The sequence below is a fragment of the Hyperolius riggenbachi genome, chromosome 5 (genome assembly GCF_040937935.1).
Source record: "Hyperolius riggenbachi isolate aHypRig1 chromosome 5, aHypRig1.pri, whole genome shotgun sequence".
NCBI lineage: Eukaryota > Metazoa > Chordata > Amphibia > Anura > Hyperoliidae > Hyperolius > Hyperolius riggenbachi.
The window spans coordinates 375,021,940-375,044,713 of record NC_090650.1 but is presented as its reverse complement, the minus strand read 5'-3'; the positions used below and the strand labels follow the sequence as shown (position 1 = coordinate 375,044,713).

General features: G+C 47.0%; 1 protein-coding gene across 4 annotated transcripts in view; it reads right to left on the bottom strand.

Annotated features, from left to right (window-relative positions):
• C5H8orf88 (chromosome 5 C8orf88 homolog) overlaps positions 1-20,040 on the bottom strand; it is a 38,963-nt gene extending 18,923 nt beyond the window's left edge. The window contains exons 1-4 of one of the 4 annotated variants that reach the window (XM_068237597.1): positions 19,885-19,974; positions 19,606-19,731; positions 5,277-5,375; positions 2,054-2,130 (exon numbers count right to left, since the gene is read on the bottom strand). In XM_068237597.1, coding sequence (XP_068093698.1) covers positions 2,054-2,130; positions 5,277-5,375; positions 19,606-19,678 — 249 coding nt within the window. In that variant the 5' untranslated portion in view covers positions 19,679-19,731; positions 19,885-19,974. Of the gene's footprint in view, positions 1-2,053; positions 2,131-5,276; positions 5,376-19,605; positions 19,732-19,884 lie in introns of all 4 variants that reach the window. The other 3 variants (XM_068237598.1, XM_068237596.1, XM_068237599.1) reach the window with 3 other exon arrangements.
• Positions 20,041-22,774: the final 2,734 nt, after the last annotated feature.

Sequence of the window (22,774 nt, the reverse complement as noted above, 5' to 3'; positions counted from 1 at the left end):
CCCCAGTAGCCTAACCTACTTATCCACCCACCCCAGTAGCCTAACCTACTTATCCACCCACCCCAGTAGCCTAACCTACTTATCCACCCACCCCAGTAGCCTAACCTACTTATCCACCCACCCCAGTAGCCTAACCTACTTATCCACCCACCCCAGTAGCCTAACCTACTTATCCACCCACCCCAGTAGCCTAACCTACTTATCCACCCACCCCAGTAGCCTAACCTACTTATCCACCCACCCCAGTAGCCTAACCTACTTATCCACCCACCCCAGTAGCCTGACCTACTTATCCACCCACCCCAGTAGCCTGACCTACTTATCCACCCACCCCAGTAGCCTGACCTACTTATCCACCCACCCCAGTAGCCTGACCTACTTATCCACCCACCCCAGTAGCCTGACCTACTTATCCACCCACCCCAGTAGCCTGACCTACTTATCCACCCACCCCAGTAGCCTAACCTACTTATCCACCCACCCCAGTAGCCTAACCTACTTATCCACCCACCCCAGTAGCCTAACCTACTTATCCACCCACCCCAGTAGCCTGACCTACTTATCCACCCACCCCAGCAGCCTAACCTACTTATCCACCCACCCCAGCAGCCTAACCTACTTATCCACCCACCCCAGCAGCCCAACCTACTTATCCACCCACCCCAGCAGCCCGACCTACTTATCCACCCACCCCAGTAGCCCGACCTACTTATCCACCCACCCCAGTAGCCCGACCTACTTATCCACCCACCCCAGTAGCCCGACCTACTTATTCACCCACCCCAGTAGCCTGACCTACTTATCCACCCACCCCAGTAGCCTAACCTACTTATCCACCCACCCCAGTAGCCTGACCTACTTATCCACCCACCCCAGTAGCCTGACCTACTTATCCACCCACCCCAGTAGCCTGACCTACTTATCCACCCACCCCAGTAGCCTGACCTACTTATTCACCCACTGCACTAACCACCAGCCTGACCTACCTACCCATCCCACTAGCCACCAGCATGACCTACCTACCCACCCCACTAGCCTGACCTACTTACCCACCCTCCCTCCTCAATATCCACCAGCCTGACCTTCTTAGCCACCCTCCCCACTAGCCACCAGCCCAACCTACACCCCACTAGCCTCAACTACTTACCCACCCACCTCACTAGCCACCAGCCACACCTACTTACCCACTCATCCCACTAGCCTGATAAACATTCCACTAGCCCCACCTACTTACCCACCCAACTCACTAGCTTGACCTACTTACCCACTGCACTGTTAAATTACAATTGGCTACGCCCATGTCATGGCCACACCCATTTCCAAGCACACGTCATGGCCACACCCATTTTACCCCACCCAGCTACTTTTTCATGCCACCCGGCTGAAAAAAAATTCTGGGGAGAAAACTGAAAATACCTGAGACTAAAGGATTCCTCCAGTCCCCTTGAGGTCGCTCAGTCTCCCCGGACCGCTCCTTTCCTCTGCTGGATGGCTCCGTAGTCTGGCCGAGTAGCACTTTGGTGCGCATGTGTGGCCCGGCAATACCCACTCCCAGGAGCGTCTTGCGCAGTAGTTATTGCGCAGAACACTCCCAACCACAGGAGCGCGACTGGGGCACACAGGTGGCGGGCCGTGCACGCGCGACAAAAGCATAACTCTGCCAGAGTATCGTGCTGTCCAGTGGGGGACAGGAGAGGTCCAGGGAGATGGCGAGAGATCGAGCAGCCTCAAGGGGGATGGAGGAAGCCCCAGGTAAGTATAAAACAGACACTTCTTTTGTCTCAGATACACTTTTTAAGGTTAGGAAGGAGGTTTAACTAAAACAGCAGCTTAAAAACTGTATTGGTTACTTACAAACCCTGTGCTAATATCCTATGTCAGAACAGATACATCGCTAAAAAAAACAAAAAAAACCTGTTCCAAGTGGCTACTTTGTGCTGGCTAAAGGAGCGTTATCTTGCCTAGATGTGAGATTTTATTTTACAATGTAGTATTGTAGTCTATGTTACTTAATGGCCGACAGAGTGTTGTCTACTGGAATACAGTGACATACCAAATTGTAGTGCTCCATGAAGTCTTCCTTATAGCAATCCTTACATTCAGCCCGAAAATTAACCATAAGAAGGGGAGCTGCAGAGAAAACAGACCTGAAACTTTAGTTACACAAATTCTGTAATATCACTTACTATAACTGCAACCTATCATGGTACAAAAAAAGGTGTAACCGTTAAGTTTTCTGCTATTCATCATTCTGCTTATGGAGTTCATATTTAAAGGAATACTGTAGGGGGTTGGGGGAAAAGGAGTTGAACTTACCCGGGGCTTCTAATGGTCCCCCGCAGACGTCCTGTCCCCGTGCAGCCACTCACCGATGCTCCGGTCCTGCCTCTGGTTCACTTCTGGAATTGCAGACTTTAAAGTCTGAAAACCACTGCGCCTGCGTTGCCATTTCCTCGCTCCCGTTGATGTCACCAGGAGCGTACTGTGAAGGCACAGACCATACTGGGCTTGTGTCACGGAACAGCCGTGAGAAACGCGGGTGAATTGGAAGGATCCGCACAGTCCAATTTCTGATCGCTCTCTGGCTAAATTTGTGCAGCCATTGCAGTAACCAGAAACAGACATCCCTGGTTTTTCTTTTTGTTAATAAAGAGTCCTTTCCCTCCTTCCCCCCACAAAGGCAGGAGCCTGCTGCAGCTGTCCCCGGCATCAAGCTGTGCTGATGGCCCATCCATCAGATGAAGCTGATAAGCAGGATGGCAGAACCAATTTAGTTGGGGAAAGTTAGACACTCTGGCTACAATCCCAGCAGGGGAGCTGACACGTATCTTGCTGCCCCCCAAACTTCAAAGGAGCCTTCGCCTGGGAATGACCTGCTGTAAATCCCAGATGTATATAATATTCCATAAACTGCTATATGTGTCATATTTTCTGTATTGCCAGGCTGGCAGACCCTCCAAAATAACAGAGCATGATGGGCCCTGGTTCTGAGGAAGTTTCAGAACATTCTGAGGTAAAGACTGCTAGTTAGGCAGTTCAAAAGTGCCCTGATGATACCACAGGGTTCCCACCCCTAATGTTTGGCATCAGGCTGCTGGGTAAATTGAGACAGACCTGAAAATGTTAGTACATCTGCCCTGACCTGTATGGTTCTGTGAGATAGAGCCCATATATGGTTAGATATGATTTCTGGTCCCCAGGACAAGGGGAGGACTCATCTCATATTCTAAGGGGGTGTGTGGCTCCCACCCTCACTCCCTCCTACTGGATCACGGGCATAAGAATGTCAGAGGAGCCAAACTCAGTGTCCTCCACCCTGAAACACCATTTTGATCACATCTGTGCCAGCTTGAGGATATGCTGGCATCCACCTGGTCTGAACTTTGAACTGAAACAAAAAGGAACTCTACGAGTTTTTCCCACAACAGTACATCTTTTCATGAAAGTATTTTTTCTCCCTTTCTTTTATTTTTCATACTGGCTATTAATGTTTCAATAATTGTTGATTTTAATAATTGTCTGTATATATTATTTATATTGCCCGTGAATAAAGACTTTATCAAAGTCATTCACTGTTCCGCTACCCTGCTTCTCAGCCGCACAAACTGAACCAGACTTCTGAAGAGACGCTACTGTTGTTACTAGCTAGACAGAATAGTGTGTTTAACCGTTTTTATTCGCAGGACCAGTCAAGTCAGTCAGTTGGGTCCACTGGCCCATACCAGTGGTGGTGGCAGATACCCTGAAATAGTGTGCAAGTTGTACTTACCGTAACCTCACAGGCTCCCTTCTGGTCGGGCTGCTGCCCACATTTCTGTCGGTTTCTGCGCAAAGATCGCGACCGCAGCTTGCATGGTCTGTGTGCTGAAACCGATTGGAAGGCAATTTGTGGGCTGACCACTAGGGCTCCTGTGACAGCTTGTGCTATACACTCCTAGTGGCGTCAGTGGGAGCGAGGACACGGCTGATTTTAAAGTCTGAAATTCCAGAAGTGAACTGGAGGCGGGGCCGGAGCATTGGGGAGTGGCTGCACGGGCACAGGATGCCTGCGGGGGACCATTAGAAGCCCTGGGTAAGTTCAACTCATTCCCCCCCCCCTACAGTATTCCCTTAAAATAAGGAAATGGCAAACCAGCACGAGAGGTGAGGCTGGTAAGCCATTAACCCCCCCACCCCCCATCACAGATGGAATACCATCGGCTGTGGCGACAGGTGGTACTCAAAATGCCATTTGGTTTCATATCTGCATGTGGCAAATGTGAACCTATGGGACTATGAATGGCTACTATAAGTAACAGCGTCATGTGAAATAAGTAATATGTGTCCGGGACAAACATACACCTTATCACACATGTATTTTAAAATGTTACTGTTTGCACCAGTGGTTATACCTATGCCTCCAGCCACGCTCACTTCTGGCCACATAAGTTTATGAACCAATGGTGCACTAAGGAATGTACAGTGCCCCCTAGCAGCAAACTACTACAATCTACCACTATTCTTGGGCAAATTAAGAACCCCACACACACACAAAATAAATTTAGCGCCGGTTCAACCTGCAAGAGCTCTTTCTAACCACTTGTGATTTTAAAAAGCTCCTGCTAATGTAATGCTATGGTTGGGATCCCACTAGAGCAATGTGATTCTATAAAAATCCCCCATAGCATTGCATTAGCATTTCAAATCACTAGTGTTAAAAAAAATTGGATCAAAGTGCGGGGATCTCGTCCTACGAAGTCACTGGACCTGACAGGATCCAGGATGGGACAATTTGAGTGGCCGTTAGTTTGGGGGGGGCGCGAGTAAGTTAGTGGTGCATGCTGCCGCAGTAGCATGCCTACTGTGAAATTTTTACTTGCGCTGTCACACTATGCTGCGCTGCTTGAGCAGTGTAGCTTAGTGAGTCAACCCCTACTGATTTGTATGTGAGCCAGATGTAGCCATCAAAAGAGCCACATCTGGCTCTTGAGCCATAGGTTCCCTACCCCTGCTAGAGCCTATGGTGGCAACACATCTGCCCCAGGCTCCAGCCGGACCACCGGAGCATTCCGCTCCCACTCACCATACGCATTCCGGCCCAAGTCAGACATTCAGACATATACCATTACACTTCCCTCCATCCAGCCTTTACAAGGGGCCGGGCTGGAGTCCCCCTTTAGGACAACAGAAACATGACTGAAAAACAGTTTTCAGGGCATAAATAATAAAGGGCATCGGTACTATAGTCGCTAAACAGTAATAAATAGCTTTAACATGGAAAAGCTCTCAGTACTTGCCCTTTTCGGGTACAAAGCGACGAATGGGTCTTGCTGGATGTAGAGATTTGCCTATGAATTTTTTTACTTCCATGTCATTGCTGAGAAATTGGCTCCAACCTAGGAAGACAGGGATGTACCATTATCAGCAACCACCACAGACATGTATACAAACAAACATTATTAAAGTCATAAGCTTACCCTCCAAGATTTTTCATTGCTAGCACAAATGAATAATGGACTATGCCATTCCTCACTCAATTTTCATATAGTTTGGTACAGTTCTATGGCCTAGACTAGAGGTTTCTCTGGAAGGCATGGAGTTGGCAGCAAAGTGGAAGTGACCAGTTAGTGACCAGCACTGCAGATAAGCTTTACCTGCAGAATTGGCCACAAAATGAATCCCTTACCAGCACAGGGAGGGGGTGGGCTGGGCCAGGGTGACCTGTTCCGGCAAGAAATGCTCCAAGCAGGCAATGAAAGGATTAAGAGAGGAGTCTGCTAGGGCTTTACAGATAAATAAATAATGTATAGCTTTAATGTAGCTGTTATTTACTTATTAAAGTTTAATACGACAAGTAGAGGGGAAAAAAAAAAAATTCAACATACATTTCAAACAAGAGTACTAAACTCAGCAACCTAGTTGTCTAGAGTCACTCCCTAATAGGTCTACTACTGACTGAAATTTAGCTGGTAAAGTGAAAACAAACAAAGCTCTAGGTCACCATGTTGGGTTGTATGACCATAAACCAGGCATGAGCAACCTTGGCCCTCCAGCTGTTGAGGAACTACAAGTCCCACAATGCATTGCCGGAGTCTGACAGCCACAGTCATGACTCAAAGGCAAATGCATTGTGGGATTTGTAATTCCTTAACAGCTGGAGGGCCAAGTTTGCCCATGTCTGCCCTAAACCCATAACAAATGGCAAATTAACATTTGATTGAGTAGTGGATTTCAGAATGACACAACGGAGTGATATACACATTCATCTATAAATTATCTGAGCTCCAGCCGACACTCAATAAGGACAAGTGCACACCAAAATTGCTATTGCTAGCACTTAGCGATTTGCAATAACGATTTTGTAAAGCTATTTTCAGAGCAATTTTTGAATGAGCGTTTCCGCTCATTCATTCAATTTAAATCACTCCCAAAAGCTACATGCAGACCGTTTGCAATATTAGAAAAATCATAACACTGCTGTGAATACCCTCATAGGGTTTCAGTACTAGCCAAGCACTTTTCAAAGCGATCTTGGTGTGCACCAGCCCTAAGAAGCACACCCAGACTGTGTACTTTATTATGTATTGCATAACCTTTCCTTGGGCATGGATGGAATCAAATTTCTGCCTACTGCAAAATAGTTCTGGTTAACAATTTGCAGTATTAGGCCCTAGGGTTAAGATGCTACCCAAGACATTATCTGCATTGAGTTTGTATGCTTCTCACATGCTGATAGGTTAACAGGCTTCACCTCAAAATTGGACTGTAGATTGTGAGCTTTGCCGGGGGAAGGGGAATGCCAATCAAAACGTGGCTGAGCTATCATTCACCTCCTCTGCCAATCAAAATGTTGAAGAGGTGTGTGGCTGAGCTACCATTCAACTTCCTTCCTGTTCTAGACAGAGGCATTCAGGAGCCGGCAGCCATTCCTGGCTGCAGGCTCTTTAGTCTGCAAATAGACCATGCTTGGCACTAGACCAGGTTCTCACATTTTTTTGGGTGAGGGTACCTTGATGGCTTTGAAATTTATATTCAAGGCACCCTTCAGCAAAAACTACCAACATGACAGTAGCCCACCCCTCCCAGGTAGCTAGTGATGCTTATTAGGCAAAATCACCCCTCCAAGTAGTCAATAACTGAATGCCCCCCCACCCCCCCACGGTAGGCAGCATTAACTCCTTCAAATAGCCATCGACTCCCCGTCAGGCAGCACCCCCTGCCAAATAATCAGTGACCCCTATTAGCCAGCATCCTCCACTCCAGTTAGGCAGCATTCCCCACATTATGCAGCATCCCCTGCTGAATGGCCATGACAAGGATAAAGAGTCTTGTAGAGCACAGACATTTCCCCACATGGGGACTGCAGTTAGTAACACCCACTTTAAAGCAGTAGGATTAGCCATACTATGCCAGGGGGAAGAAAAAAAACAAAACATATAAGTATATAAATACTTGATCTACTTACATAGCACATATATTGTACTGTTCACGTTTTGATTTCAGTGAATTTTATATAGTAAATGAAGAGAATTCTGTTCCTGGTGGGAAACATGTCTTTTACCCACAGTTTAGGCTAAATCCTTATGTAATTTCTGCCCTTGACTTTTTTCTTTTCTCCTTCAATTGCTGAGTCCCCTCAGCCTTGCTTGTAAACACAAGTGAGCAGAGGATCGTGTTTAAGATAGGCAGAGAAATAAAGTGGAAGAGGAGGATTATAGATAAAATGAACCCCCAGCATGCAACTGTTTGGCACTGACTATTAAAAGGGCCAGTGCTCTTTAGGTATTTGATAACTCCAAATCATAACAGCAGAAAACGTTTTGAAAGTTTTGAATGCAGGATTAGCATCTTTATCACTTAATACGCTCAGACCTGTTGCTGTTGAAATTTGATTTTTAAGGTGACAATCCCACTTTAAATTATACAGCCTCACCTCAGCATCCACTCCAGATTGTAAATGACCCCCATTAGCTCCACAAACATATCCTTAGCTATGCAGACCAAGCTGCATTGATCATTCGCCCTACCCCGATTGCTCGTATGTCCAACTTCAACCGCAACTGTCAAGACTTGTCCGCCCGCGGGGGAATCGATCCGGCGGGTCATCGGACCTGTTGGAAATCAATCGAGCCATCAGCGGCTCAATTGATAAGGAAGGATCCTTCCGTGTATGCCCAGCATAAGGCCCATTTTACACTTAATCAGTTTCTCTCAGTTACAGATGAAAAAACTAATTTTCAAAGTAATGCCCAGGTTTTCCTATGGCTCAGTTCCCTCTATACACGTTTATAACTGAAATCTTTTTCACAATGCACGCATCAGCAGGAATGGTCACATGACCACTGCTCTGTAGAATGCAATTCTAAGCAATTAGCATTTTTAGGGTAGATACACACATCAGACTTTGGAAGTTGCCCCACTTCTGATAGTATGAGAGTTTACATACACAATCTGCTTATCGTATTCAAAATCTTTTGGCTCTCATACTACACGGTGGTGGAAAAGTACCTGGTTTACATGGTAGCGTTCTTATTCTTTACAACTGTATATTTGGTAAGATCGCAGCCATGTTCATTTCTGAGATTTAATAAGTTAAATAATGTGAGCACATTTCAACTCAACAAGTGATTCTCCAGAATTTTAGGATAAAAAAAAAAAAAAAAAAAAAAAAAAAAACACAGAAAACCTAATAATGGGTTAATGGGAGAAAGTAATGAGGCTGGAATGTGTCCCTGGATCCAGCACTTCAGTCCTGCAGCCTTTTTGAAGCTAATGTGGCAGAACAATAACCAGGGCTATTCAGAATGATAAAACAAACTTTGCTTATTCAGCCATAACCTTTCAATCACAAGATATCTCAGCCGGTCATCCAGTAGAACGCTCTCAAAACATTCACATGTAGGGTAGGTAGCAATTCATTACTCGAGTATACAAATACTGTACAAATTAACAAGCACAGGCTAATGCCCGGCAGAGGAGATCCACCCAGCTCTGCAAGATCTCAAACACAAGACCACAGGTAACACCAGAGAGCCCAAACAGCAGTAATATCCCACGTTCCAGAATAAAAATACAGTATAGGATATATGCATCGGATAAGAGACTAGCTGCAGAATTTACTGGTACAGGCAGTCCCTGGTTAACAAACAAGATAGGGACTGTAGACCGCCTCCAGTATCCTGTGTGTTCTCATCACTGCTGGTCCTGGAGGTGCCTCTACACTGACCCCACAGCACATGCGTGCCCTCATACATGCAGTCAGGTCACATGGTACAGGCACCAGTGGCGATGAAGAGAACATAGGAGGAGCGTGCCAGGTGAGTAAGTGCCATGGCCCAGGAGGGAAGAAATTACATAAGGAGTGAGACTAGCTGAGGGGCAGTCAGTCGTTGGAAAGATTGAATGTCGCTACCGCCATGCACCCATCTGATCCCATTCAAACGAGATCTTTCCAGCATGCCGGGTCAATAGCTTTGTTCCCTTTTGTCCACAAAAACGACTGAAGATCTGATCAGGCAGCTGTGTTGTGGCATCAATCCCTGGCAGATTCAATCATTATGATCAAATCTGCCAGATATCAGTGCTGCAAATCGAGTGATGTATGGGAGCAGCAGGTACCCCCATACTCTATTTGTGCAGATGTTTACAGATATACCTATGAGTTCAACAGAGAATATTTAATCCTGTACAACAAGGAGTAGCTTTAAAGCAAATTATTCAGGCAAAGATAAGCGCTGACTGTAGCAGGTTTACTATTAGTACAAGCTTATAATGCATATTCTATGCCCGCCTGGTGTAAAATAATGCAAATATGTTGTATTGTTGATCAGGGTCTCTTTAACATGTACCTGTGATTGAAAAAAAATATTTACTTCAGCAGAGAGGAGCCTCAGGTTAATCCAGAGGCTTCCCATTCCCCCTCAACTTCACCGGTCCAGTGCTGGGACCCTCTGGACATAATATTCAATAAGCCTAGTTGAACACGTTCTGATGCCCACAGTCCTATCCGTGTATGAGCGTGGCCACGCTGCACAGGCACAAGCACGCCCGAGGCCTGTGTAGTAGTAAAGTGCTGCTCCTGTATGGAGGAAGAAGCTGTGCACTACGCCTGAACAATTTTGGAATCGTCAGAGGCATTTTACGCGCTTATGTCCCCCAAAACCCGTCACGTGCGTCCAGCGGCATCGGCAGTGTTGGACATATGGACATACCTACCGCACGAGTCCAACACTGTCCTTCCTCTGATGTTATGCCGTGCATCAGAGCCTGCAGGAGGTGAAGTGGATAGACTGGCATTGCTGGAAGGTATGTACAGCACTGCCACAGCTTGGGGGACAGAGAGGGCATAGGGAGAGACCCAGAGAGAAAAGGCAAAAGGGGCACAAAGAGTAACACAAAGGGGGCAAGACCCAGAGGGGGACACAGAAAAATGGGGCACAAAGACACAAAGGGTGCACAAAGAGACAGGGGGTCAGAGGGGCTTAGAGGGGGAGCAAACAGGTACAGAGGAGGGAACAAAGCTTTATTTGAAGGAAATCGTGAATCGGACAGAAATCGATTTAATTAAAACAATTACTTGATCGTTCAGGCCTACTGTGCACTAGCAGCTTTGTCTTACAGCGCAGGCTGTACTTGCACCTACGCAATTTGGCTGTGCTTGTACATGGACAGGAGTGTAGCCCCGAGGAAGAAGAGAGTCCCAGCAAGTAGTGGTGGGGTGGATGAGGATTGGAAAAGCCTCCACATCATCCTTAAAGTATGTATTGAACTTAATTTTTTCAACACAGGTTTGCTTTAAAAAACTACTACTGAAAGACTACTGAAACCGTAATAAAATAAGCAACACTGACAACAGGTCTCTGCAGATGAGCCCAAAGCACCCAGAATCTTCCTACCTACAGTGTATCCTGTATGTTAAGTGGAAGGTGATCTGACAAATATTATCGGTGTTTATCCACAAGTGCCATCGAGAACTTACCACGAGCCGCCCCCTGCTGATACCTCTGATCTCTGGTCTGAGCGTTCCACCCCCCGGCTGTGCAGTGAGGCTGATGTCATGCTGCTTCTGCTAATAAACACAGGCATGGCATGATGCCAGCCCCATCTACAACCAATACACACCACATACACGAGGGAAATCACATTACAGCCAATCAAAACATATTTGTTCATCAGCATTTAAATTAATTTATATGAATTCCACATACTTGTTCTATATTTTGTCATTTTACATTATTTTTCTACTGTCCACTTGCTGGTCATGGTATAAAATCCAAGTCAGGCAAAAACGGCGCTGGAAATTTGGGCGCGCCAGGCACCTCCATAGGTCAGAATGGGAATTACAGCTATAGCGGCACTCAGTAATTTAGGCGCCATAAAGAGACGGAGCCCAAATTACGATATAAACAGCGTAATTCGGCGCCAGCCAGGTTGTCAATATATGTTCTGGAACTCAACCTCCAACACCCCTCTTTCACATAGAGATTAGTGCAAGGGAGGGGGCAAATTAAACTTCACATTTCTTTAGGTATCCCTCCCTAAGGGCTGTGCACCCTGCGTTTGCTGATCGGCAAAGCACTACACCAGTGGAACCCTACTGGGGTGGTCAGGCTCAGAATTACTTTAAAATGAGCCTATAAGCACAGATTTTTTGGCACCTTAGAGACTTCACCCTCCATGCATGAACCTACAAACCCCCAAACTGCACTGAAATTGTGCTGGCTGTCCCAGCTCTCCCTTACCCATCATAGGTAGCTACAGGCGCCCCTTAATACTGATGGTACTTCAGGCTACATAATTAACACTAAGTAGCTAGTGGTGCCTCCAAGTATTAGGTAGCCAGAGGTACCCTCAGTAATACGTTGCTAGGGGTGCCCTGACTGAAGGGAGAGCTTGTTAGTGGAATACCAAAAGTAGGGTGAGTAACCTCATTTACACTCATCAGGACTATGCATGGGGAAGGAAGGAGGGAGGGAGGCACTAGGAGAGGGGTGTGAGCCGCCTTTCCATCATCAGGTGCCTGTAGGCAGGGCCAGATTACCGACCAGGCAACAAAAGCAGTCACTTGGGGCCCCATTCAGAGTCAAAGGGGCCCCATCAGCACATAAACCAGCCCTCGCCATCCTATCAGCGGTGGCTGGATTGTATAATGGTTAAAGGGACTCCGAGCAGTGCAGTAACTATGGAAAGATGCATATCATTTTAAAGCTCTCTTTCTCCTCTTTCCAATGATCTATAAACTGATGCGGCAATTTTGCGAAAATAGCGAAAACTAAAAGGCGTAGGGTGGCAGTTTATCTATCATTGGAAAGAGGAGAAAGAGCTTCAAAATTATATGCATCTTTCCATAGTTACATTGTATTACACAGGATGACTTTTCTCCAAAGTCGGCAGCTCGATTCAGCACAATGCAATGAAATATAAGGAACCCAGGGGGATATAATTACAAACATCATGCTGGTAGGTGTGAGGATGTGATTAATTAGTTGTGGGTATGCTTAAAGGCATACCCACAGGCACTGCTCGGAGTCCCTGCCTCTGACATAGGAGACCAGGGTTCGAATCTCGGCTCTGCCTGTTCAGTAAGCCAGCACCTATTCAGTAGGAGACCTTAGGCAAGTCTCTAACACTGCTACTGCCTATAGGGTGCGTCCTAGTGGCTGCAGCTCTGGCGCTTTGAGTCCGCCAGGAGAAAAGTGTGATATAAATGTTATTTCCTCCTGCTACTGTGCGCTCTGCCGCTGCCCACTCCTCCCTCCCTTCCCACAGAGAACCACAGCTGCAGCAAGAATGATAGCAGCAGATAGCAAACGCTCACTCACCTATCCATGATACAAGCGATAGAGGTCCCATCATCCGAAACCCATCTGTCTCTTCTATAGTGCAGCCGCTCGCTCTGAACTTCCTGATTCTCAGATCAGACAGGAAGTAGTAATAGTAGTAGTAATAGAGCGTCAGCACTCTAGAGGAGACAGATGGGCTCCGGATGACGGGACCTCTATTGCTTGGATCGCAATAGGTGAATGTGAGTCATCTGGTGCTGTCATTCTCCCCCTGCTGCTGCTGCCTTCTCTGCTGGACTATCGTATTCACTGGGATGGAGGCTGCATGGTGGCTGTCTAGTTTGGGAGGAAATCTGTTGTTCGGTGGTGGGGGTGGTTATGTAATTCTGTCTGGGGAACGGCTTCCGGTTTGGCGGTTTCCAGAGCTTTCTGCTATTGCTGGCTGGAGATGCAGGGGGAAAGTGCTGCTGCTGTGATATCTGGTGCCCTCTTCACAGGGGTGCCCCAGCCCCTGAGTGCAAATGTCCCAGCCATTCATCTCTCACTCTGCATTTTGCCTCTGCTATTCCCTGCTTTGTGCACCCACAGAGGAAAGAGGGCTGTTGCCCATAGCAACCAGTAGCTCGGCTGCCCCGGCCTGTGCGGCATGTTGCTGTGCAGCTGCATCTTCTGATTCTATTACGACATGATGGGGGGCCCAAATCAGTTACTTTGCTTAGGGCCCCATTTAGCCTTAATCGGGCTCTGCCTGTAGGCTTGTGCCTACAGTGCCTTACGGTAAATCCAGCCCTGGGAGTGGTTCCACTTGCAGCGTTGGAATCACTCTTTATGCAGCATTTTGGGAGCAATCGCGTCATTGGCTGCAGAGACAAATCGCAATTGCTCTGGGGATTGCAGTCAAAATCACGGTCCTTTGCGATCCACCAGAAAACATCACCAGTGGGTCCCATGCCTTGGAAGTTGTAGGCACTGAACCAGAAGTTTGCACTGAGCTAATCAGATTCAGAAACCAAAATTCACACTTGCATGGACGCGAGCATGATACAGCATAGTGGCTGAATTTTATCATACGTATACGATTAGAACATTAAAAAATAAAACTCCCACAGCGTCCAAAAAAATAAAAAGCATTTTTTCCCCTTAAATGAGTGGAAAAACATGTATAATGTGAACAAGCCCATCAATTATGTGTGGTCAGTGGAAAACCCATGTAAAACCGCATGCCGTGTGACGGACATCTGGACTAGTCAGGATATGCTTTCATGGAATTTGAAGTTTGCCTGCACACAGTAATGCGCGCTATGGGCCTGTTCACACCACTTACGCTTTAATAATCAAAGCACATGTGTTTTGCAGTTTGCATGATTATTATCACTGTGTTTTCACACTGCAGGGATTCCATTTTCACCCAAATGTAATGCTGGGCATACACGGTTACAGTGTTCTCCCCAGGCTGTTTTAGCCGGGTACTCCACCCAGCTAGTTTTGATAAGCACCCGGCTGTCATTGGCTCACCTCCTCCTATGCTGTAAGCAGAATTGTGCAGAGAAGCACCGGCCTTGCATTCTCTCATATCGCCCCACCCGGCTACTTTTTCATGCCACCCGGCAGCTTTTTCATGCCACCCGGCTAAAAAAAATTTCTGGGGAGAACACTACGGTTAGATCTGGCAGCTCGATTAGCCTCCGGATCGACTCCCGCCACGTCCCCCTGGATCGATTCCTGCTCGTCCCCGCAGGCGCTTCCTTATCTTCCGCTCGATTTCCGCTATTGTCCGCCTGTGGGAATCGAGCGGGGTATCGATCCGTGCGGTGATCGGACCTGTCGGAAATTATCAATCGAGCCATCAGTGGCTCGATTGATAAGAAGAAAAACGCACCGTGTATCCCCTGCATAATGCATGCAACCTTTTCTTACATTTACTTTGGGTTAAATCAGTGGCACAAGAAAACTGAATACCAAATGTGGTGCTGTGCGATTTATTTGTAATCCCCTGTTTTGAATTGAGTTCTGCAAGCATGTCTAGCACCACAATCATTCCAAAGCATGCTTTTTGCAAGTAGGAAAAAAGACAAGACAAAAAAAAAAAAAAAAAAAACCATCACGGCAGCCCAAATGCGATTTTCAGTGTTTATGGGTCCTCAGGCTGGGTTCACGCTATGCAAGTTGCATAGCGCAGCAACGCAATGCAGTACCCCATGTGAACGCATTGCCCATACAACGGTCATGAAAGGCTGTCTTTTTTTTACCAGAAGTACTCTAGAGAATTCATAAGCAAAAGGCACAATTTATAATTCAAGCCACACTGATCCTTTCTTCCATCAGTTTGTGTGACTGACCAACTCCATCATGCTAACATTTGAAAAATAAATAAGAATCTTGTTACAGTAAACTTCTGGCTATAGGAAACTCAGTCCCCAAGTCCCAACCATGTGCCTGTATGAATACACTATGTATGACCAATTCTCATATAGTAAACTACTTGGCCAGGTCCCTTCACTTTACTACAGTAGAATCCCTTTATAATAAACTCCAAGAAACCTGGCTGTGTAGTTTACTTCAGTTCACACTACAGTATAAGGATTCATCATCTGTTGAATATTCCTACTGGTGCATGGCAGGGACTTGGGGACTGAGTTTACTATCAGAGCTGTGGAGTCGGTCCAAAAATCCACCAACTCCTCAGTTTAGGATTCCTCCGACTCCTCTAATTTGCATATTACAATTTTGTTGATTGAAAGTATGTAACGTGAAATTCGTCTCAACTGCCAATGCTTAGGAATTTTACAAGACAACTGAAGTGAGAAGGATATGGAGGCTGCCATATTTATTCCCTTTAGTCAGACTAAAACTAGTCCTTGGTAAGCGTACTTGTAAAAGGTACAGACCAGAACAACGAACATCTATCAGGCCCTAGGCAATGTAACTGCGGGTACATGTAAGAGTGATGTGCAGGTACTCTGCAGGGGAATGAGGAGATTCTTCCTCTTTTACACATTCTTTATGCACAATCTGAACAAGGTTTATGGGTGACAGACATCACCTATGTGTTCAATGTGCACAACATTCTCAGTGGATTCCCTGCAGCTCTGTGGGGAGTGCAGATGTAGAGTATAGTACTACTGTGTAACAAAGTAAACCTGAGACAGATGAAATTAAAGTTGTATACATACCTGGGGCTTCCTCCAGCCGCCTTCAGGATAGTCAGTCCCTCGTTGTCCTCCACCACCTGGATCTTCTGCTAGGAGTCCAGGTACTTGAGCCAGTCTGGTGTAGAGCGCATGCACACACTCTGCCGCCGGGAGCATACTACACCTGTGCAGCACTATTGCGCAGGTGCAGAATGTTCCTGGCTGTGGGAGCGGCACGTGGCTGGACTGCGCTGACTGGCTGAATTACCAGGACTCATAGCAGAAGATCCAGGTGGTGGAGGACAACGAGGGACTGATTGGCCTGAAGGGGGCTGGAGGAAGCCCCAGGTATGTATAAAACTTTACTTTTCATCCGTCTCAGGTACCCTTTAATTTGTAGTCACCAAACCAAATTTTAACAACATATCAAATTATTTGATTTCATCAGCAAAGGGAGTGCATACATTTGCATAAATCAGCATCAATGCAGAATTATTTCCATCTCATTGACCATCTCTATTAGTGACACAGCTACACATCAGGCTTTATTCTTACAGCATAGATGTTATTTAGTATATATAAGATATTCCTGTGTACACATCATATATACAGTCACAATCAGATGTGTATATCTGACTTATACGGGGACCGCTTTATTGAAGCAGCACAAGTAACTAATTTTGATTGGTTTATTTCATTTTTGTGGACTAAGCACAGCTATTACTGCATATATACACACATTATTTTTAATGACCATTATCTGAGAAATAGAACATTTTATCACATTTTCTATTTTAATTACAGTTACAAATTCATTAGGAGTCGGAGTCTGCATTTTTTCCCGACTCCAGGCATCCAAAATTGCCCTGACTCCACAGCCCTGTTTACTATAGCCAGAAATTTACTTTATCAGAGTTTACTATAACAAGATTCTACTGTATAAATTGACTTTACCATGCAGCAATTTAAAGTGACCCTGAAGGGAAAAAAGTGCCCCAAATGGGTAACTTACCTCAGTAGAGGAGAGTCTCCGGATAATCCTGATACTTTTCCCATCCACCTCACTTCCACCAATCCAGCGCTGGGACCTTCGGAACTTCTTCCACAAGCCCTTGCTAAAGAGTATGCAGCCGCGCTCCTGTCAGTGAATGAGCGTGGTCGCACTGTGCAGTGCAGGATGCTTTGCACCTGCCCTGTAGCACAGAGCCACTCGGCTTGGAATCCCAGCACTGGATTGGTAGACAGGAGGAGGACATGTGGAGCCTCCGGAGGATGCAAGGGCTTCCCTTTACTGAGGCGTGTATACTGAGGCACTGTGTCTAAAAGGGACAGTTGGGAGCTATGTGACTGAGATGATGGAGCCAAGCAATGGAATAGATTGATGACCAGTGGCATTGCAATAGGTGATGCAGAAGTAGTAACCATACCAGGGTCCCTGGACCATAAGAACCTTCCTTCAACCACTATTAGCTCGAGGGTGGGTAAAAAATAAAAATCAATTTCCACTTACCTGGAGCTTCCTCCAGCCCGTGGCAGGCAGGAGGTGCCCTCGCCGCCGCTCCGCAGGCTCCCGGTGGTCTCCGGTGGCCGACCCGACCTGGCCGGCTGCCAGGTCTGGCTCTTCTGCGCTCCAAGGCCCGGAACTTCTACGTCCCACGCCGGCGCGCTGACGTCATCGGACGTCCTCCGGGCTCTACTGCGCAGGCGCCACAGCTGGCTCTATGGTAGAGCCAGCTGTGGCAATGATCGCCTCTATTTGTGCTTTGATTAGTTATAACCATTAAAGTGGATCTGAACTCTTGCACAGAAGAAGGAAGGATAAAAGGAAGAAAAAAAAAACTAACAAAAAAAACACAAAAACATAGAAATGCACCATGAGTTTAGCCCATCTAATTCCCCTCATCTGTAACTAAGCACGAGTTCTAATTTGTGTCAGTAAACAGTCTAACAAAAGAGGAAAAAAAAAAACCACTGGGGTATACTTCTGTCCCAATAAGGCTTCCCAGTCCTCTGTAGGCTGGGGGAACCCAGCGCTGGCTCCCCCAAAACCACCTTGACAAATTTACCACGATCTTGCGCAGGCGCAGTAGCTGCTCTTTGTTCAGGCTAAGGCAGAAATAGCTGTGCCCAATCGTATCCGCTTTACCGTGTAAGCAACTCGTGCCTGCGCAATAGAGGGGATATGATCGGACTTGGCCATTTCCGCCTTGATCCGAATGAAGAGCCGCTACTGAGCCGGATCGGGGTAGCTAAATATTTACATAACCGCTGTTCGGGGGATCGCAGGGCTTAGACTGAGGAGCATGGGGGAAGCCTCGTTAGGATCCAGAGGCTTCCCCCTCCCAAGGTAAGTATCCTCCAGAGTTTTTTTTTTTTTTTTTTAATTACAGGTTTTCTTTAGAGACTCCGTAAAAAAAATTGCATCCTGTTTTTTATCATCCTACAAGTTCCAAAAGCTATTCTAATGTGTTCTGGCTTACTGCAGCACTTTGTACTATCACAGTCTCTGTAATAAATCAATGTATCTTTCCCTTGTCAGACTTGTCAGCCTGTGTCTGGAAGGCTGCCAAGTTCTTTAGTGTTGTGGTTCTGCTATGCACTCCCCCCTCAGGGGGGAAAGAAACACACAAAATGATCTCTTGAGATTCAAAAGGAAGGCTGTATACAGCCGGCTTGTGTATGGATGTATTTTCTATGTGTGGACATACTGTACATCAACCTACTTCCTGTTTTGGTGGCCATTTTGTTTGTTTATAAACAAACTTTTTAAAACTGTTTTTAACCACTTTTAATGCGGCGGGGAGCGGCGAAATTGTGACAGAGGGGAATAGGAGATGTCCCCTAACGCACTGGTATGTTTACTTTTGTGCGATTTTAACAATACAGATTCTCTTTAACAAGGTTTGCTTTCATTAAAAGCCATCCGGTGCCCTCTGCTGGTCCTCAACAATCCTCCATTCCCCCCACCCCCAGCTAGTTTTGGAGCTAGGAGGAGAGGACTTGAAGCTAATGTAAACCCTGTTTAAAAAAAAAAAAAGGCAAATACTCACCTAAGGAGAGGGAAGGCTCGGTCCTAATGAGCCTTCCCTCTCCTCTCCCGGAGGCTCCAGTGCTGCGCTGGCTCCTCCGTACTCATCCCCCGCCGAGGGGTCTTCGGAAGTCTTCGGCACGCGAGTGCGTCAGAGGGCATGCGCACAGTTATTGCGGCCCGTCTTTGGGAGCACTCGGGCTCCTGAAGCATTTCCGAAGCCTCATTTCAGCCGGGAGACAGCGGTATTTGACCGAAACCGTCAAATACCGCTACGGGAGAGCCAGGACAGCAGCGGGCACCGGGAGAGGAGAGAGAATGCTCTATAGGACCCAGAGCTTCCCTCTCCTTAGGGGAGTATCTGACTTTTTTTTAACCCAGTTCCCATTAGCTTTAAGGCTGCCATACACTGATCAATTGCCACCAGATCAACCAGCAGATATATCCCTCTGAGATCGAATCTGATCAAAGAGGGATCTATGGGCTGCCTACACTACAAATAGGATTTTGAATCAATTTCACTATGAAACCGATTCACAATCTGTGGAGCTGCCGCTCCTCATTTTCCTCCCAAGAATTCCTAAGCTACACTACTGTCGACGACCACCATCATCTTTTGAATGCCCTGGACGTCTTTTTGGGGAATGCAGGGGGCACACAGAACCCCCGACTGCTGCTCACTCACCAGCACTCTCCGCGTAACGATCACACGTGACGTCACCGTCCTCCTCGGCGCAGCGATCCTCGGCGACACACATAACGGTACAAGAACACTAAGCACCCGTCACCGTCCTCCTCTGCGCAGCGTCTCCTAGCGACAAACATAACTGTACCCGCCGCTGTCCTCCTCGGCGCAGCAACACACAGCACGTTAGATCAAACTCCATCAACACACAATCACCACACAGGGCATAACAAATAAAGCCAAACAGTCCCATGTTACTGCAGCAGGTGATGTCCGTACCTTCCCGCAGTGGCAGCCCGCCATGGCTCGGGATGTGTCCGCCGGTGCTCCACGGACCACCGGTCCTGCACGCCATGCCGTCACCTCTCTGTCTCTCCGCTCCGCTGCACTGCAGCCCGCCCCAGTACGTCTCCCCTCATGTCAGGTGCGGCTCCTCTTCAGCCAATAGCAGCGCGCACCCGAGCACGGCCCGCCCACTCACAAGAGGCCCACAACTTATCTGCTGACTGAGCTGAGTACTTGTGTTGCTATGTAAGTGTCGGAGCCCTGACACGCCTATCTGTCATACAGACAAGCATCAAGTCTGAAAGGCTCTGGGGATGCTGGGGTCAGTGATTGGCAGGATGGTGCACAGAAAACTGGAGCCATTTGTTCACAGCAGCCAATAAAAGTTAGGTATGTGTAGTCTAGGGACTTTGGACCTGAACTCTTGCAAAAGGAGAGAAGGAAAACCTAGAGAAAAGCACACTGTATGTACTTAGATAGTTTAGCCTGTCTAACCCCCCAATTTGTGTCGAATCACAAGTTGTAATGTGATCTCTCCTCTGGCTGAGTCAGCTGACTGCCACGGCAGATATAATAATTTGAAAGTACAGGATATTAACAATAAGTGAAAGCAGAATAAGGGCCCGTTCTCACCTGAGCAGGAATCGTGCGATTCCAGCTCATGGCAAACCGCTAGCGGTTTTGTAAAAACCGCTACACATTGTAGCCATCGGAAGTGTTCTTACTTCCACGTTTGCGGTTAGCGATAACCGCAAACGCGCTGCATGCAGCGGTTTGCCAGCGATTAGCGATCCGCGATTACGATTAGCGTGCTTTTGCTAATTGCGATAGCTCCAAAACAGCTGCAGTGTCCAGTGATTTTTCCAAGATAATCGCAGGAAAATCACTCCCGCAAGTTTTGTGACTATAAGTGTGAACAGGCCCTAAATGAAGGTAGTAGAAACTTTGCAGATTTATTGTAGGATTTGTATCAGCTGTAACAAAAAAGTGTCAGAGAAGGGCAAAACGCGCACGATTCTACAGGCTATTGAAGTCAATAGCCTTATGCAGGAAACACGTGCATTGCATCCGCTTGTTTGCATTCGCGTTTTTTTCACGTTTTCTGCTTTTTCCCGCACGCTCGTATACAGTACATGCCGCTGTAAATGCAGAAAGGTACGCGAAAAACATATGCGTTATATGTGAACGCACAAACCCAACTAAAACCTGGGAATCGAAAGGGGAAAACAGCCCTGCAAGTGTGTTCCCTTCCTAAAGGTTATTATGCTGTTGCTTATCTTTTAAAGCATAGAGGAAGTTCTTAGTTCAGGTCTGCTTTAAGGCCTCTTTCCCACCAGGACGTTGCGTTTTAGGGGACGTTATAGGTCGCATAACGTGCCCCTAACGCAACGCCTGGTGATGTTGGAGGGGGACGCTACCTGGAGCTGCGTTATGCAGCTCTTATTGCGCCTTTTTTGTGCTGTGAGATGCGGAGACCACATGATCCGCATCACGTGGTCCCGCCAGCCAGTCGCCGCACAGAGCGGTCGCACCAGGAAGTAAACACTGAACGTCACTCAGTGCAGTGAATATTAATTAGCCATGTGGCTGGCCGCGGAGGAGGGGAGACCTCCTCCTCCAACATTACTGCGCATGTGCAAACAGTCTAACGCGGCTTAGCCGCGTATAACGTATAGCATGCAGCACTTTCTTTAAACGTGCTGCGTTACAATGTAACGCAACATGGGCACTGTGAACAGCCCATTGATTTTTCATTGCTGTGCGGTGGGCTGCGTTACAGGCTGCGCTAACGTGCGCCTGTAACGTCTTAATGTGAAAGCAGCCTAAAGGACAACTGAAGCGAGAGTTATATAGAGGCTGCCATATTTATTTCCATTTAAAGGAAACCAGAAATAATTTTAAAAAATTCATACATACCCGGGGCTTCCTCTAGTCCCCTCCTGCCTGATCGCTCCCTTGGTGCCGTCCTCCGCCTCCTCAATCTTCCGTAAGGGAACCCGGTATCTTGGCCAGTTGGGGCTTACTGTACATGTGTTGCCCAGCCGCATGTTCCTGACACGCTCCCGTCGTCGGGAGCTTTCTACACAGGCGCAGAACTTTCCTGGCCGCGGAAGTGAGACCTGGACCCCTTACAGAAGATCGAGGAGGTGGAGGACGGCATAGAAGGAGTGATCAGGCCGGAGAGGGTTGGAGGAAGCCCCAGATATGTATGAATTTTTTTTTCTATTCAAATCTGGTACACTGTAAGGTGAACCTCCGGACTAAAAATCTACTCAGCAGAACTGAAAAGGCTTGTTGTTTCATTAACAGTTTCACAGCATCAGAACTTTATTTTTCTTATCAAAACATCATTTTCAGCTGCATTTTTAGCTAAGCTCCACCTATCAAAGAAAACTGCCCGGGCTGTTTTTCCCTGATGCTGTGCAAAGCATAGGATTCCCTATGTTGTTATTCACATTGCCTAGCAACTGGGAGGGGTGATCAGCACACAGGACAGTTGGAACTGTGTCTCATGCTCCCTGTCACCTCCTTTCAACCAAAAAGATGGCTGCCCTCATGAAATCAAACATTTGCCTGTTCTTTTAAAACAGGCTGGGTAAGAGATTATCTATTTTAATTAACATAACCAATGTAACTTAATGACAGTATGTTTGTTTAGGCTGAAGTTCCTCTTTAAAGAGAGTCTGAAGCGAGTTAAAAACTCGCTTTTTAGCTTATAATCATCATGGACATGCTTGCCCCAGCTAAAACGCCGCTATCCCACGGCTGAACGAGGGGTCTTTACCCCCAAATCCCCTCCGTGCCCGCCGGGGATCGCTTCCTGTTGAGGCAGGGCTAATGGCCGCAGCCCTGCCTCTCAGCGTGTCTATCAGCATGCATCTCC